Genomic DNA, 17,641 nt, shown 5'->3' with positions numbered 1-17,641 from the left:
TGCTTGCCTTAGACAAAACGATACGCATTTTAAGATGTACACATATTCTCCTACTGCAAAGTCATTTTTCTTACATCCAATACTGCATTTCCTGATTCTGTGAAATTCACAACAATTTATTTTTTACATATGAACCCAAACATACATCCTTACAGAAATATGAATTTCTTATGCAATGGTTACATTTTCCCAAAATAATACATACTCCCACATATAGACCTACATTCTCTCTCTCTCTCTCTCTCTCTCCGTCACCTCTCCTGTTCTTTCTCACTGTGTCAGCCACTCCTTTTTCTTCTCTCTCTCTCTCCCCCCCCCACCCCCCCACCCTCACTTTCTATTTTCACACATACACATTGTACAGTTCAATTCTGCCTCTCTGTCCTGCAGTGAAGACATATGACCGCCTCTCTGGTCAAATTATTGAGTAAGCAATGTACGTGGTGAACTAACATACATCTGTGTATGTGTTTGTGTGTGTGTTTGTGTGTGTGTTTGTATGTGTGTGTTCAGGGTCACTCGGCCAATCTGTAGGCTGGCCATGCACTTCTCTGTTGCCAAGGTAATTGGGGATGATGGACAGCCAGAGCCTTGGCCTGAGCTGCATGCGGATAGAGGCGGGGCCACGAGAGCTGGTCAAAGAGTGTGTGTGTGTGTGTGTGTGTGTGTGTGGGTGTACAGTGGCTTGCAAAAGTATTCACCCTTCTTGGCATTTTTCCTATTTTGTTGCCTTACAACCTGGAATTAAAATTGATTTTTGGGGGTTTGTATAATTAGATTTACACAACATGCCTACCACTTTGAAGATGCAAAATAATTTTTGGGGTGAAACAAACAAGAAATAAGACAAAAACAAAACAGAAAACTTGAACGTGCATAACTATTCACCCCCCCAAAATCAATACTTAGTAGAACCACCTTTTGCAGCAATTACAGCTGCAAGTCTCTTGGGGTATGTCTCTATAAGCTTGGCACATCTACCCACTGGGAATTTTGCCCATTATTCAAGGCAAAACTGCTCCAGCTCCTTCAAGTTGGATGGGTTCCGCTGGTGTACAGCAATCTTAAGTCATACCACAGATTCTCAATTGGATTGAGGTCTGGGCTTTGACTAGGCCATTCCAATACATTTAAATATTTCCCCTTAAACCACTCTAGTGTTGCTTTAGCAGTATGCTTAGGGTCATTGTCCTGCTGGAAGGTGAACCTCCGTCCCAGTCTCAAATCTCTGGAAAACTGAAACAAGTTTCCCTCAAGAATTTCCCTGTATTTAGCGCAATCCATCATTCCTTCAATTCTGACCAGTTTCCCAGTCCCTGCCAATGAAAAACATTCCCACAGCATGATGCTGCCACCACCATGCTTCACTGTGGGGATGGTGTTCTCGGGGTGATGAGAGGTGTTGGGTTTGCGCCAGACATAGTGTTTTCCTTGATGGCCAAAAAGCTCAATTTCATCTGACCAGAATACCTTCTTCCATATATTTGGGGAGTCTCCCACATGGCTTTTGGCAAACACCAAACGTGTTTGCTTATTTTTTTCTTTAAGCAATGGCTTTTTTCTGGCCACTCTTCCGTAAAGCCCATCTCTGTGGAGTGTACGGCTTAAAGTGGTCATATGGACAGATACTCCAATCTCCGCTGTGGAGCTTTGCAGCTCTTTCAGGGTTATCTTTGGTCTCTTTGTTGCCATTCTGATGAATGCCCTCCTTGCCTGGTCCGTGAGTTTTGGTGGGCGGCCCTCTCTTGGCAGGTTTGTTGTGGTGCCATATTCTTTCCTTTTTAATAATGGATTTAAATGGTGCTCCGTGGGATGTTCAAAGTTTCTGATATTTTTTTATAACCCAACCCTGATCTGTACTTCTCCACAACTTTGTCCCTGACCTGTTTGAAGAGCTCCTTGGTCTTCATGGTGCCGCTTACTTGGTGGTGCCCCTTTCTTAGTGGTGTTTCAGACTCTGGGGCCATTCAGAACAGGTGTATATATACTGAGATCATGTGACAGATCATGTGACACTTAGATTGCACACAGGTTGACTTTATTTAACTAATTATGTGGCTTCTGAAGGTAATTGGTTGCACCAGATCTTATTTAGGGGCTTCATAGCAAAGGGGTGAATACATATGCACGCACAACTTTTCTGTTATTTATTTATTTATAAAAATAAAAATAAAGTAATTTTTTTAATTTCACTACACCAATTTGGACTATTTTGTGTATGTCCATTACATGAAATCCAAATAAAAATCCATTTAAATTACAGGTTGTAATGCAACAAAATAGGAAAAACGCCAAGGGGAATGAATACTTTTGCAAGGCACTGTATGTCTGTACTCTGAAAACTTCCATTGAGACAGAGAAAGGAGAGTAGAAGGAAAGGTTAAAGTTAGGCATACGGTTAGCAGTGTGGTTTAGGTTAGGTTAGGGTTAGGTTTAAAATTAAAAAAAGATAAATTGTAGAACTTCCGATTTGCAGCTTGGCCAGATAGTGTCAACCGAAGGGAAGGATAGATAGATAGATAGATAGATAGATAGATAGATAGATAGATAGATAGATAGATAGATAGATAGATAGATAGATAGATAGATAGATAGATAGATAGATAGATAGATAGATAGATAGATAGATAGATAGATAGATAGATAGATAGATAGATAGATAGATAGATAGATAGATAGATAGATAGATAGATAGTGCCTTCTGAAAGTATTCAGACCCCTTGACTTTTTCAAAATGTTGTTACGTTACAGCCTTATTCTAAAATGGATGAAATACAAAATACAAAATTAGCAAACATTTCTAAAAACGTGTTTTTGCTTTGTCATTATGGGGTATTGTGTGTAGATTGATGAGGGGGAAAAACAATTTAATCAATTTTAGAATAAGGCTGTAACCTAACAAAATGTGGAAATAGTCAAGGGGTCTAAATACTTTCCGAAGGCACTGTAAATAGAGAGCATTCGGAAAGTATTCAGACCCCTTCCCTTTTTCCACATTTTGTTACGTTACAGCCTTATTCTAAAATACCCCATTATGAAAACAGGTTTTTAGATGTTTTTGCAAATGCATAAAAAATAAAAAATAAACTGAAATACCTTATTTACATAAGTATTAAGACCCTTTGCTATGAGACTCAAAATTGAGCTCGGGTGCATCCTGTTTCCAGATGTGTCTACAACTTGATTGGAGTCCACCTGTGGTAAATTCAATTGATTGGACATGATTTGGAAAGGCACACACCTGTCTATATAAGGTCCCACTGTTGACAGTGCATGTCAGAGCAAAAATCAAGCCATTAGGTCAAAGGAATTGTCCGTAGAGCTCCAAGAAAGGATTGTGTCGAGGCACAGATCTGGGGAAGTGTACCAAAAAATTTCTGCAGCATTGAAGGTCCCCAATAACACAGTGGCCTCCATCATTCTTAAATTGAAGAAGTTCGGAACTACCAAGACTCTTCCTAGAGCTGGCTTCCCGGCCAAACTGAGCAATCGGGGGAGAAGGGCCTTGGTCAGGGAGTTGACCAAGAACCCGATTGTGACTCTGACAGAGCTTCAGAGTTCCTCTGTGGAGATGGGAGAAACCTTCCAGAAGGACAGCCATCTCTGCAGCACTCCACCAATCAGCCCTTTATGGTAGAGTGGCCAGATGGAAGCCACTCCTCAGTAAAAGGCACATGACAGTCCGCTTGGAGTTTGCCAAAAGGCACCTAAAGGACTCTCAGACCATGAGAAACAAGATTCTCTGGTCTGATGAAACCAAGATTGAACTCATTGGTCTGAATGCCAAGCGTCACGTCTTGAGGAAACCTGGCACCATCCCTACGGTGAAGCATGGTGGTGGCAGCATCATGCAGTGGGGATGTTTTTCAGCAGCAAGGACTGGGAGACTAGTCAGGATCGAGGGAAAGATGAACGGAGCAAAGTACAGAGAGATCCTTGATGAAAACCTGCTCCAGAGCGCTCAGGACCTCAGACTGAGGCGAAGGTTCACCTTCCAACAGGACAACGACCCTAAGCACACAGCCAAGACAACGCAGAAGTGGCTTCGGGACAAGTCTCTGAATGTCGTTGAGTGGCCCAGCCAGAGCCCAGACTTGAACCCGATCGAACATCTCCAGAGAGACCTGAAAATAGCTGTGCAGCGACTCTCACCATCCAACCTGACAGAGCTTGAGAGGATCTGCAGAGAAGAATGGGAGAAACTCACCAAATACAGGTGTGCCAAGCTTGTAGCGTTATACCCAAGAAGACTCGATGATGTAATCACTGCCAAACGTGCTTCAACAAAGTACTGAGTAAAGCGTCTGAATACTTATGTAAATGTGATATTTCAGTTTTTGTTTTTTTATACATTTGCAACAATTTCTAAAAACCAGTTTTTGCTTTGTCATCATGGGTGTAGATTGATGAGGGGGGAAAAACATTTTAATCCATTTTAGAATAAGGCTGTAACAAAATGTGGAAAAAGTCAAGGGGTCTGAATACTTTCCGAATGCACTGTAGATAGATAGATAGATAGATAGAATGTGTTAACCCTCGCAAGGCTGCCGGCCCAGACGGCATCCCTAGCCGAGCCCTCAGAGCATGTGGTGTTTTCTGACATTCTTTATCTCTCTCTAGCTCAGGCCACTATCCCGACCTACTTCAACATGTCCACTATCATCCCAGTGCCCAAGAAAGGGAAAGTAACTGAACTGAATGACTACCGACCCATAGCACTCACATCCGTCATTATGAAGCGCTTTGAGAGGCTAGTCAAAGATCAAATCACCTCCTCCCTCCCGACACACTCACCCTGTCAAATTCGCCTACCGCCCTGACAGATCCACTGACGACGCAATCGCCATTGCACTGCACACTGCCCTCTGCCCTCACCCATCTCGACAAAAGGAATGCACATGTGAGAACGCTGTTCATCGACTACAGCTCGGCCTTCAATACCATAGTGCCCTCTAAGCTCACCACAAAGCTCACAGCCCTGGGTCTGAACTCATCCCTATACAACTGGGTCCTGGACTTCCTGACAGGCCGCCCCCAGCTGGTGAAGGTAGGCAACATTAGCTCCTCGACACTGATTCTCAACACGGGGCCCCCACAATGGTGCGTCCTCAGTGCCCTCCTGTACTCCCTGTATACCCACGACCACGTGGCCTCACACAGTTCCAACTCCATCATCAAGTTTGCTGACGACACGACAGCAGTAGGCCTGATTACCAAAAATGACGAGATGGCCTACAGGGAGGAGGTAGGCACTCTAATGGCGTGGGTCCAGGTAAACAACCTCTCCCTCAATGTCAGCAAAACAAAGGAGCTGACTGTGGACTTCAGGAGGAACCAGGCTGGGCAAGCCCCCATCCAAGGGGCCGCTGTGGAGACGGTCAAAAACTTCAAGTTCCTCTGCGTACACATCTCCGAGCAGCTGAAATGGACACCATGGTGAAAAAGGCACGACAGCGACTCTTCAACCTCAGGATGCTGAAGAAATGCGGTCTGTCCCAGAGGGCCCTCATAGTGTTCTACAGGAGCACCATCAAGAGCTCCACTGCCACGGACCGCAGGGCGCTGCAGAACGCACCATTTGGTGCCCACTGACTGCCCTCCAGGACACCTACAACACCAGGTGTCACAGGAAGGCCAAGAAGATAATTAGGGACCCCAGCCACCCAAGCCATGGCCTGTTCTCCCTGCTTCCATCACTAAGAAGCGGGCAGTAAAGGAGCATCATGGCAAAAACTGGAAGACTGGCCAATAGCTTCTACCCCCCAGACCATCAGGCTGCTGAATTAGTCAAATACCTGCTCCCTCTCCTGCCCCCCCGCCCAAATGGACATTTTCCATTGGAAAATATGTATATATTTTATTTATATTGATTCATATTCTTTAATTTACATTTATAGTTTTTATTTCACTTTGGGATGCATTGTTGGAGCTCAGAGCTTAAGATTTCCACTGTACCCTGTAATTACACCTGCAACCCTGTACATGTGACTTTTCAACTTCTAATCTAATCTAATCAAGATAGATAGATGATAGAATTACAGAGCAGCATCCGCCAGTCTGTCTGGTTGTTTATGAATGAGGGAAGGCTATCATTGATTGTTTATCTTTGTCTGGACTTCCCATGATTCCGTGCTCCAGCCCACCAGGGAAAAAGCCAGTTGCATAACGGCAGTGTTTCTATGTGCTTTGGTGATGAACTGTGAAGGCGTGTGACTTTGAAAACCCTCCCCTGGGATCCACATGCTTTTAGTTCCTCTTTTGCTCAGTCCACTGGAATAACAGGCTGTAGGCCTCGGTGAGTGCAGAGAGGGTTGTGTGTGTGTGTGTGTGTGTGTGTGTGTGTGTGTGTGTGTGTGTGTAGGGCTGCAGAAAATGCTCCATAAAATATAACATGGCTGCAGCCTTTCAAGGAACAGGTTCATAAAACAGAGGCTCAACTCAATCAAACCTGAAGTAGATTAAAAACATGGATTTCTTTCCATGGTCAAAACAACCTGTAAAAATGATATATAGGCTAACACACATTCACAAAAACAGTATTTTACCTTCCCATAGCCCAGCATGATGATTCGTACTAGCACCACGTTGATCCTGGCTCCCAGAGTGTGGTCATGGTAAATCTCATTCACCTGCACAGACAAAGACACATAGACATTTACTGTAACAACACACAAGGAAGAGCGAGAGAGAGTTGAGGAGAAAAAGAAAGATGATTTATTCTTAGAACATGGAACGAAAGAAGATAGAGAGCTTCAGGGAGAGGAAAATGAGAGGAAAAAGACAGGATGAGTGATGGGAAAATAAAGATAGATACAGGGAGGAGAGGAGGTAGAGAAAGAGAGGGAACAGAGGGGTACACTCTTAGAAAAAAAGGTGCTATCTAGAACCTAAAAGGGTTCTTTGGCTGTCCCCATAGGAGAACCCTATGAAGAACCCTTTTTGATTCCAGGTAGAACCGTTTTGGGTTCCATGTAGAACCCTTTCCACAGAGGGTTCTACATGGAACCCAAAATGGTTCTACCTGGAACCAAAAATAGTTTTACCTGGAACCAAAAATAGTTATCCTATGAGGACAGCCGAATAACCTTTTTGGAATCCATTTTTCTAAGAGTGTAGTTGTTCTTCTCACTTCTCTTTATCACCTTGACATTTTGAGATTTTCTTAAAGAGAGCAGGAACTGGTTGCTAGACAACCCCCCAAAAAAACTCAGGGACATGGTTGCCCCTGTCTGTCTGTCTGCCTCTGTCTGTCTGTCTGACCTAGTCCTTCTACTCTTTAATGTTCCACAGCGTTTCCTCATTCCCTGCATTCCAAGAATAACACAGCCAGAGATAATGTGTGGGAGGACAAGGAAAGTGACAGTGTGGGAGTGTGTGTGACTCTCTGTGTCTCTGTGTGATTATGTGTGCATTTGTCTGTGTGAGGGTGTGTACTGTACATGTGTGAGAGAGAGGTCAAGTGAAAGTGTGTTAAGGTATGGTACGTCTGTGTGTGTGTGCACATCTGTGATTGTATGTACGCTTGTGTGTGTGTGTGTGTGTGTGTGTGTGTGTGTGTGTGTGTGTGTCAGAGCGGCGGCCTGGAAAAGAGGTGACATGGCCCCTCCAGCAGGTCAGATCACACTCTGTCCCTTCCAGCTGGTTGCCACGGCAACAGCAGCCCAATTAGGGCCAGTTGACTTTCAGGTGACCCTGACACCCCGGGCCCCAATCTAATGAGACATTTACATACACACGCACACATGGACGCACCCACACACTACACCCACACACTGCACACACACACTGCATGAAAAAAGGTGTTTCCGGGTATTTTCTAAGGTGAGTGGAAATTTCTTTGCAGATCGCTGCATGTGTAAGTAAACTTTTCATTGTATTGTATTGTGTACACCAGGGCTCTCCAACACTCGTCCTGGAGAGCTACCGTCCTGTAGGTTTTCGCTCCAACCCTAATCTAGTGCATCTGATTCTAATAATTAGCTGGTTGATAAACTGAATCAGGTTAGTTACAACTGGAGTTTGATTGAAAACTTACAGGAAGTTAGCTCTCCAGGAACAGGTTTGAAGAGCCCTGGTTGTACACCATGTGTATCTAGGGCTGGTCAATATGGCCAAAATACTATATCATATCACTGTATTTTCTCATTTTTGGCGCTATGACGGTATTTGATGTTTCTTAATTATAAAAGTTCTAATGATGCTTTATAGGTAGTGAATGGACCTAGGATGGCAACAAATGAATTCTAAGTGGTTTTAATGTGCTTTCTCCATTCTGATTATTTTACTGTTAAACCAAAAATAATAGAAGGACAAAACTGACAGTGAAGTAGTCCTATTCGTAGAACATTGCATAGGAATCAAAATCCTCTTTTGTAACCTTACTCTGTTACTCGACCAATGGTTTCGATTTGCATAGTTATTTATCATTCACACACTGTCATGTAAATATTTTTTTGTATGCCTCTATAAAAAATATAATAATAATAATAATAATAATGACTTTCCTTTCAGCATTATTATTCTGGCCTATTTGACTGCAGTTCTTACTTTCGCCACTAGGTAGTCGCCTGATTTTTGGGGGTCTTTACGGCCAAAGTTTTTTTTAACTTGTTGATCTTGCAAGCAAACTTCCTCAGTTCTCCGCAGTGAAGCGCATTCTGAGTCTTTTCGGTGAGCCGGCTCATTTGGCTCCGTTCACGTAAAAAGAGCTGGATCATTTGGCTCCCAAATGGCTCTTCATTCAAAATCCTGACAAGTCTACCTAGAACCATAAAAAAATATCACATCTCCAATGTAAAGCCCAAAAAGTAGGCTAGCATTATGTCAGATCGTGAAATGCACATTCAACTACATTTTTACCTGGCCAAATTGTTAGATGGCGATCTCCCCACTATTTATTGTTTCTGCAGTGAGGATTTACCCTCTTTAGATAATTATTTTGTAACTTATTTAGCTCAAAAAGCAGTAGTAGCTTTATGCAAATAAGGGAGCCATGTGAACAGCTCTTTTACCGATGCGATTCGGTTCCCGACGTTCACCAAAAAGATCAGTTCAAAAAGAGCTGTTCGTTCACAAACGACCCATCCCTAGTCCTCTGCTGAAGGCAGTTCTTTCTGGCGATAAAAACGGATGATTTGAAAATATATATATTGAATGTAAAAAATCAAACATTAAAATGCTGCTATAGAAGGTAAAGTAAAAATCAAAACCAGTCCATGAATGAATACCGGTATACTGCCCAGCCAGTGTATTCTGTGCATATGTCCCCTGTAGCACAGTTGGAAGAGCATGGCGCTTGCAACGCCAGGGTTGTGGGTTCGTTCCCTACGGGGGGCCAGTATGAAAAATGTATGCACTCACTAACTGTAAGTCGCTCTGGATAAGAGCGTCTGCTAAATTTAAAATATGAAAAATAGACTTGACTTGAATTTTGTGATGTGTCTAGCTAGCTACCTAGCTAATGTTAGGCCTACTCATTTGTGTATAATGGTTGACATTTTTTCCGTCAATAAAAATGAATGTAAAGAATGCAATTCAACTCATTTGTTTTTTAGATTGTTCTGAATGTATAATGTGAAAATGAGTTTGAATGTTTGGAAAAGTAGAATTGCATAGCCTAACGTTAACGTTACTAGCTCCTTGCAGGGAAGCATATGTGTTTCACCAGTTTATCCAGTATGGGAAACCATAGTTTGGCATGTGGATGTTTGATAGTAACAACACAGAGTAACGCTATCTTTTGTAACCAGCCTAAAGATTGTTTGAGTGTTGACAACGGCAGCTGGGGTAGCAAATCAGCAATAATATTATCCTGCATTTTCCAGCTAGCATTTTCATCACCTAGTATGCATACCATGACGCCTTCCTCACGGCAAGGTTTTCTAGGATTTATATGAGGTGGGAGAGTTGGTATTGTAGGTTTGCAAGAGTTTCAATCCGGTGGGGAAGAGTGATGTACGTTCCCTGCAGTACACATCAGGAAACTTGAGACGCTGTTCATTCCCGGGTACGTTTTTGTGAATTCTCAACCCGATCACGCCGGGTTTACAGACCCCTTCAAGTTGTCCCACTGGCTACCATAAGTTGAATGCACTAATTTGTAAGTCGCTCTGGATAAGAGCGTATGCTAAATGATGTAAATGTAAATGTCTGAACACCAACCTGTTCATTTCCCAATGTTCACGCAGGGTGTGCCCGAAGCCGTGTATGTGTGACATGCCATTAATAACTTCTGAAAAGTGATCTGGAATTTCAACCCAGAAACGTGTCTTATCATATAGTGACACACACAAACACACACACACTCATTGTTCAACACACGATAACCCTGCGGTCCTGCTTTGAGACCCCACACTGAGCGCTCCTTTTAAAAACACACTACTGTCACATTCATGCCTGGACACACACACTCTTAGACACATTGCGAAAGAGTGAAGGGCCAAGCTAGATTTCATTATTGTGGACAATATGGACTGGACAGTGTGTTCATGTGCTTGCCTACGTGCGTGTGTGTGAGCGCGAGCATGTGCACATGTGTGTGCACATGCTCGCGCTCACACACACGCAGCTAAGTAGCTAATGCAGGACTAGAGGTGGACCAGGCACAAAATCATTATTATCAGATAAAAAATATCACCAGGTCCTGCTCCAACACTTAACACTGTTAGAAGACAGAGGGAGGGAGGAGGGAGGGAGAGAGAGGGAAGAAAGAAAGGGAGAGAAGGGGCAAGAAATTGTTAACTAGGATTGGACCAGCTACGACTTGGTATTGTATCTGTTCTCAGCCTAGCACTAAGTGCGCCCAATCACTAGCTCCAGAGCCTTGTATTAAGACAAAAGAAATGGCTCTGACTAGCTCACTAAGACAGAGCTATGTCCGCTCCAACCCTGGTCCAGCCTTAGGTGACTGAGTGTGTATCTGATAGAGCTGTATTAGTTCAGTGTTAGTTCAGAGTGTGCTCCTTACAGATGTGTTTCATTCTCACCTGACATCCACACTATTATTATCTGTTAACATGCAGGCCTTTAACACGGACATCATGCATTCATTAGTATCCCCGCGGCCAGGCTAGCTTTATCAGCCACACACACTCGCAAGCATGCACCCTCTTGCACGCACACACACACATGCGCACACATGCACGCACAGACACACACGGACAGGGAGGGTGAGGTGGTTATTAAAGGTCCAACGCAGCTATTTTTATCTCAATATCAAATAATTCCTGAGTAACAATGAAGTACATTACTGTGATTGTTTTCAATTAAAATAGTAAAAAAGAAACAAAAATAGCTTCTTAGCGAAGAGCAATTTCTCAAGCAAGAATTGTCTGGGAGTGGTTTGAGTGGGGAGGTGAAAAGTGAAAATTAGCTGTTATTGGCAGAGAGGTTTGGATCTCTCTTTATTATTGGCCTATTAACTAACTTACTACATGGTGATGTCACCATGAAGGCCAAAACAGACTGAAATTTCAGGCGGTCTTTCAAACAGGTTTTACACTAATAGGGAATTATCATAATTGTTTACAATTTCACAGTATTATTCCAACCTCATAGTGTGAAAGAAATATACAGTACCAGTCAAAAGTTTGGACACACCTACTGATTCAAGGGTTTTTCTTTATTTTTACTATTTTCCATATTGTAGAATAATAGTGAAGACATCAAAACTATCAAATAACACATACGAAATCATGCAGTAACCAAAAAAGTGTTAAACAAATAAAAATATATTTGAGATTCTTCAAATAGCCACCCTTTGCCTTGATGACAGCTTTGCACACTCTTGGCATTCTCTCAACTAGCTTCACCTGGAATGCTTTTTCCAATAGTCTTCCCACATATGCTGAGCACTTGCTAGCTTATTTTCCTTCACTCTGCCGTCCAACTCATCCCAAACCATCTCAATTGGGTTGAGGTCGAGGGATTGTGGAGGGCAGGTCATCTGATGCAACACTCCATCACTCTCCTTCTTGGTCAAATAGCCCTTACACAGCCTGGAGGTGTGCTGGGTCATTGTCCTGTCGAAAAACAAATGATAGTCCCACTAAGCCCAAACCAGATGGGATGGCGTAACGGTGCAGAATACTGTGATATCCACCTTTCCAGAAATAAATCTCTCACTGTTGCCGCTTGCTACAGACCCCCCTCAGCCCCCAGCTGTGCCCTGGACACCATATGTGAATTGATTGCCCCCCATCTATCCTCAGAGTTCGTACTGCTTGGTGACCTAAATTGGGATATGCTTAACACCCCGGCCATCCTACAATCTAAACTAGATGCCCTCAATCTCACACAAATTATCAACGAACCTACCAGGTACAACCCTAAATCCGTAAACATGGGTACCCTCATAGATATCATCCTGACTAACTTACCCTCTAAATACACCTCCGCTGTCTTCAACCAGGATCTCAGCGATCACTGCCTTATTGCCTGCGTCCGTATCGGGTCCGGCGGTCAACGACCACCCCTCATCACTGTCAAACGCTCCCAAAAACACTTCAGCGAGCAGGCCTTCCTAATTGACCTGGCCCAGGTATCCTGGATGGATATAGATCTCATTCCGTCAGTAGAGGATGCCTGGTTGTTCTTTAAAAGTAATTTCCTCTCAATCTTAAATAGACATGCCCCATTCAAAAAATACAGAACTAAGAACAGATATAGCCCCTGGTTCTCCTCAGACTTGACTGCCCTTGACCAGCACAAAAACATCCTGTGGCGTACTGCATTAGCATCAAATAGCCCCCACGATATGCAACTTTTCAGGGAAGTTAGGAACCAATATACACAAGCAGTTAGGAAAGCAAAGGCTAACTTTTTTCAAACAGAAATTTGCATCCTGTAGCACTAACTCCAAAAAGTTTTGGGACACTGTAAAGTCCATGGAAAATAAGAGCACTTCCTCCCAGCTGCCCACTGCACTGAGGCTAGGAAACACTATCACCACCGATAAATCTACAATAATCGAGAATTTCAACAAGCATTTTGCTACGGCTGGCCATGCTTTCACCTGGCTACCACTACCCCGGCCACCAGCTCTGCACCCTCCGCTGCAACTTGCCCATGCCCCCCGCTTCTCCTTCACACAAATCCAGACAGCTGATGTTCTAAAAGAGCTGCAAAATCTGGACCCCTACAAATCATCTGGGCTAGACAATCTGGACCCTTTCTTTCTAAAACTAGCCACTGAAATTGTCGCAACCCCTATTACTAGCCTGTTCAACCTCTCTTTCGTAACGTCTGAGATCCCCAGAGATTGGAAAGCTGCCGCGGTCATCCCCCCTCTTCAAAGGGGGTGACACTCTAGATCCAAACTGTTACAGACCCATATCCATCCTGCCCTGCCTTTCAAAAGTTTTTGAAAGCCAAGTCAACAAACAGATCAACGACCATTTCGAATCCCACCGTACCTTCTCCGCTTATGCAATCCGGTTTCCGAGCTGGTCATGGGTGCACTTCAGCCACGCTCAAGGTCCTAAACGATATTATAACCGCGATCGATAATAGACAGTACTGTGCAGCCGTTTTCATTGACCTGGCCAAGGCTTTCGACTCTGTCAACCACCGCATTCTTATTGGCAGACTAAATAGCCTTGGTTTCTCAAATGACTGCCTCGCCTGGTTCACCAACTACTTCTCAGATAGAGTTCAATGTGTCAAATCGGAGGGCCTGTTGTCTGGACCTATGGCAGTCTCTATGGGGTGCCACAGGGTTCAATTCTTGGGCCGACTCTTTTCTCTGTGTATATCATTGACGTCGCTCTTGCTGCTGGTGACTCTCAGATCCACCTCTACGCAGACGACACCATTTTGTATACATCTGGCCCTTCATTGGACACTGTGTTAACAAACCTCCAAACGAGCTTCAATTCCATACAACACTCCTTCAGTAGCCTCCAACTGCTCTTAAACACTAGTAAAACTAAATGCATGCTCTTCAACCGAACGCTGCTTGCACCCGCCCACCCGACTAGAATCACTACTCTCGACGGGTCTGACCTAGAGTATGTGGACAACTACAAATATCTAGGTGTCTGGTTAGACTGTAAACTCTCCTTCCAGACTCACATTAAGAATCTCCAATCCAAAGTTAAATCTAGAATCGGTTTCCTATTTCGCAACAAAGCCTCCTTCACTCATGCTGCCAAACATGCCCCTCGTAAAACTGACTATCCTACGATCCTTGACTTCGGCGATGTCATTTACAAAATAGCCTCCAACACTCTACTCAGCAAATTGGATGTAGTCTATCACAGTGCCATCCGTTTTGTCTCCAAAGCCCCATATAATACCCACCACTGTGACCTGTACGCTCTTGTTGGCTGGTCCTCACTACATATTCGTCGCCAAACCCACTGGCTCCAGGCCATCTATAAATCACTGCTAGGCAAATCCCCGCCTTATCTTAGCTCATTGGTCACCATAGCAACACCCACCCGTAGTCTGCGCTCCAGCGGGTATATCTCACTGGTCATCCCCAAAGCCAACACCTCCTTTGGCCGCAATTCCTTCCAGTTCTCTGCTGCCAATGACTGGAACAAATTGCAAAAATCTCTGAAGCTGGAGACACTTATCTCCCTCACTAACTTTAAGCATCAGTTGTCAGAGCACCTTACCGATCACTGCACCTGTACACAGCCCATCTGAAATTAGCCCGCCCAACTACCTCATCCCTATATTGTTATCTATTTTGCTCATTTGTACCCCAGTATCTCTATTTGCACATCATCTCTTGCACATCTATCATTCCAGTGTTAATACTAATTGTAATTATTTTGCACTATAGCCTATTTTATTGCCTTACCTCCATAACTTGCTAAATTTGCACACTGTATATTATATGTATTTCTGTTGTATTTTTGACTTTGTTTTGTTTTACCCCATATGTAACTCTGTGTTTGTTTTTATCGCACTGCTATGCTTTATCTTGGCCAGGTCGCAGTTGTAAATGAGAACTTGCTCTCAACTGGTTTACCTGGTTAAATAAAGGTGAAATAAAAATAAAATAAGTGTGCCTTGAATTCTAAATAACTCACCGACAGTGTCACCAGCAAAGCACCCCCTCACCATAACACCTCCTCCTCCATGCTTTACGGTGGGATCTACACATGTGGAGATCATCCGTTCACACACACTGCGTCTCACAAAGACACGGCGGTTGGAACCAAAAATCTCCAATTTGGACTCCAGACCAAAGGAAAAATGTCCACCGGTCTAATGTCCATTGCTCGTGTTTCTTGGCCCAAGCAGGTCTCTTCTTATTATTGGTGTCCTTTGGTAGTGGTTTATTTGCAGCAATTCGACCATGAAGGCCTGATTCACACAGTCCCCTCTGAACAGTTGATGTTGAGATGTGTCTGTTACTTGAACTCTGTGAAGCATTTATTTGGGCTGCAATTTCTGAGGCTGGTAACTCTAATGAACTTATCCTCTGCAGCAGAGGTAACTCTTGGTCTTCCATTCCTGTGGCGGTCCTCATGAGAGCCAGTTTCATCATAGCGGTTCATCATAGCACTTGAAGAAACTTTCAAAGTTCTTGACATTTTTCATTTTTACTGACCTTCATGTCTTAAAATAATGATGGACTGTCGTTTCTCTTTGCTTATTTGAGCTGTTCTTGCCATAATATGGACTTGGTCTTTTACCAAATAGGTTTATCTTCTGTATACCCTCCCTACCTTGTCACAACACAACTGATTGGCTCAAACGCATTAAGAAGGAAATCAATTCCACAAATTTACTTGTAAGAAGGCACACCTGTTAATTGAAATGCATTCCAGGTGACTACCTCATGAAGCTGGTTGAGAGAATGCCAAGAGTGTGCAAAGCTGTCATCAAGGCAAAGGGTGGCTATTTGAAGAATGTCAAATTTACATTTTACGTCATTTAGCAGACACTCTCATCCAGAGCGACTTACAGTTAGTGAGTGCATACATTATTATTATTTTTACATACTGGCCCCCCGTGGGAATCAAACCCACAACCCTGGCATTGCAAACACCATGCTCTACCAACTGAGCTACATCCCTGCCAGCCATTCCCTCCCCTACCCTGGGCCAATTGTGCGCCGCCCCTTGGGTCTCCCGGTCACGGCCGGCTACGACAGTGCCTGGATTCGAACAAGGATCTCTAGTGGCACAGCTAGCACTGCGATGCAGTGCCTTAGACCACTGCGCCACTCAGGAGACAAAAGTGTTTAACACTTTTTTGGTTACTACTGTTATTTCATAGTTTTGATGTCTTCACTATTATTCTACAATGTAGACAATAGTAAAAAATTAAGAAAAACCTTTGAATTAGTAGGTGTGTCTAAACTTTTGCCTGGTAGTGTATATAAAACACAGGAAAATAAAATGTTTGACTGCACTGGGCCTTTAACACGATCCAGCCATCTCTCTCATCACAGTTACGTCTCAGTGTAAAGGTCTCCCATCAGTTAGACAGAGAAACCGAGTGTCCTCTACAATAGCATCAATAAGCAGACACTTCTATGCAGGAGATTACCACAAAATGGATATCACCGAAAGGCTAAATATCTGCATCTTGTGAATAATGGAAATAGCCTCCCCCTCCCTCCATCGCTCGCTTGCTTACACTCTCACTCACTCTAGCTCTCTCCTTAGCTGTCTCTCCAGCTCTCTCTCTCTGGGGCGGGGAGATTGGACAGATTTTAGGGAGGAATATTGTTTGAGACTCAGGCACTAACGCTCCCTGTCCTCCTGCCCTTGACCATGTGTGTGTGTGATTATGTGAGTGTGTGTGTGATTATGTGAGTGTGTGTCCTGGGACTTGTGGACGGAGAAGGAGAAGGGATGGAGGCAGGGCGGGTGTGAGAGAGGGTGGTTCAGGGCTGCCCCATCGATTCCTCCTCTTTTCCCATGGACCACTTAAAGAAGCAGATCAATGGCCTTTTGCATTTCTCTGTCATGTTGTTGTTCTCTATTGTGTATTGTTGTGAATTGTTAGATATTACTGCACTGTTGGAGCTAGGAACACAAGCATTTCGCTACACCCGCAATCACATCTGCTAAATATGTGTATGCGACCAATAAAATGTGATTTGAATTTGATTTGATTTGACACACACACACACACCGTAACACTCCAGTTGAACCCCACAGACAGGATTAAGTGGTTGCAGTGGGAGCTGTTTCATGTCCAGCAGACAGACCGCCCACCTCCTCTCCTCTCTGAACCCTGGCTGTCTCTGTCTCTGTCTCTCTCTCTCTCTTTCCCTTCCTCTCATTTCTTTCTCTCATTCCTTCCCTCTCAATGTACACCTTGACTTCCTGACCTTTAGTTGACCCCAGATTGACCCCTACAGGAAGAAGAGAGGCAGGAATAAGGGGCGTAGGGGCGGTTCACCTCACATCTAGCAGGGTTCTAGAGCATCCCTGCTAATGTACTGATAACAGAGAGACACACACACACTTTTCTGGCTAGCTGGCTGGCTGGCTGGCTGGCTGGTTGGCTGGCTGGATAACTAACTAGCTCGCTAGCTGGCTGGCTCAATATAGCTTTGAGTCACTCTGGTATGCTTGCCTTGTGTAAGCTAGTTAGAATAGGGGTTTCCGCTTCACATGGCATGGTTTTTCAGATTAATTATATATACCTCTGGAGCAACAGAAGTACTTGGGAG

General features: G+C 43.8%; 1 protein-coding gene across 1 annotated transcript in view; it reads right to left on the bottom strand.

The window, feature by feature from the left end:
- The window catches only part of LOC121544674 (A disintegrin and metalloproteinase with thrombospondin motifs 2-like), a 202,993-nt gene that overhangs the window by 16,585 nt on the left and 168,767 nt on the right, over positions 1–17,641 (bottom strand). Inside the window, exon 5 of the mRNA XM_045206588.1 lies at positions 6,546–6,629. Coding sequence (XP_045062523.1) covers positions 6,546–6,629 — 84 coding nt within the window. The remainder of the gene's footprint in view (positions 1–6,545; positions 6,630–17,641) is intronic.

This window comes from Coregonus clupeaformis, chromosome 3 (assembly GCF_020615455.1).
Source record: "Coregonus clupeaformis isolate EN_2021a chromosome 3, ASM2061545v1, whole genome shotgun sequence".
NCBI lineage: Eukaryota > Metazoa > Chordata > Actinopteri > Salmoniformes > Salmonidae > Coregonus > Coregonus clupeaformis.
The sequence above is the reverse complement of the archived record's forward strand: the minus strand, read 5'-3'. Positions and strand labels throughout refer to the sequence as shown.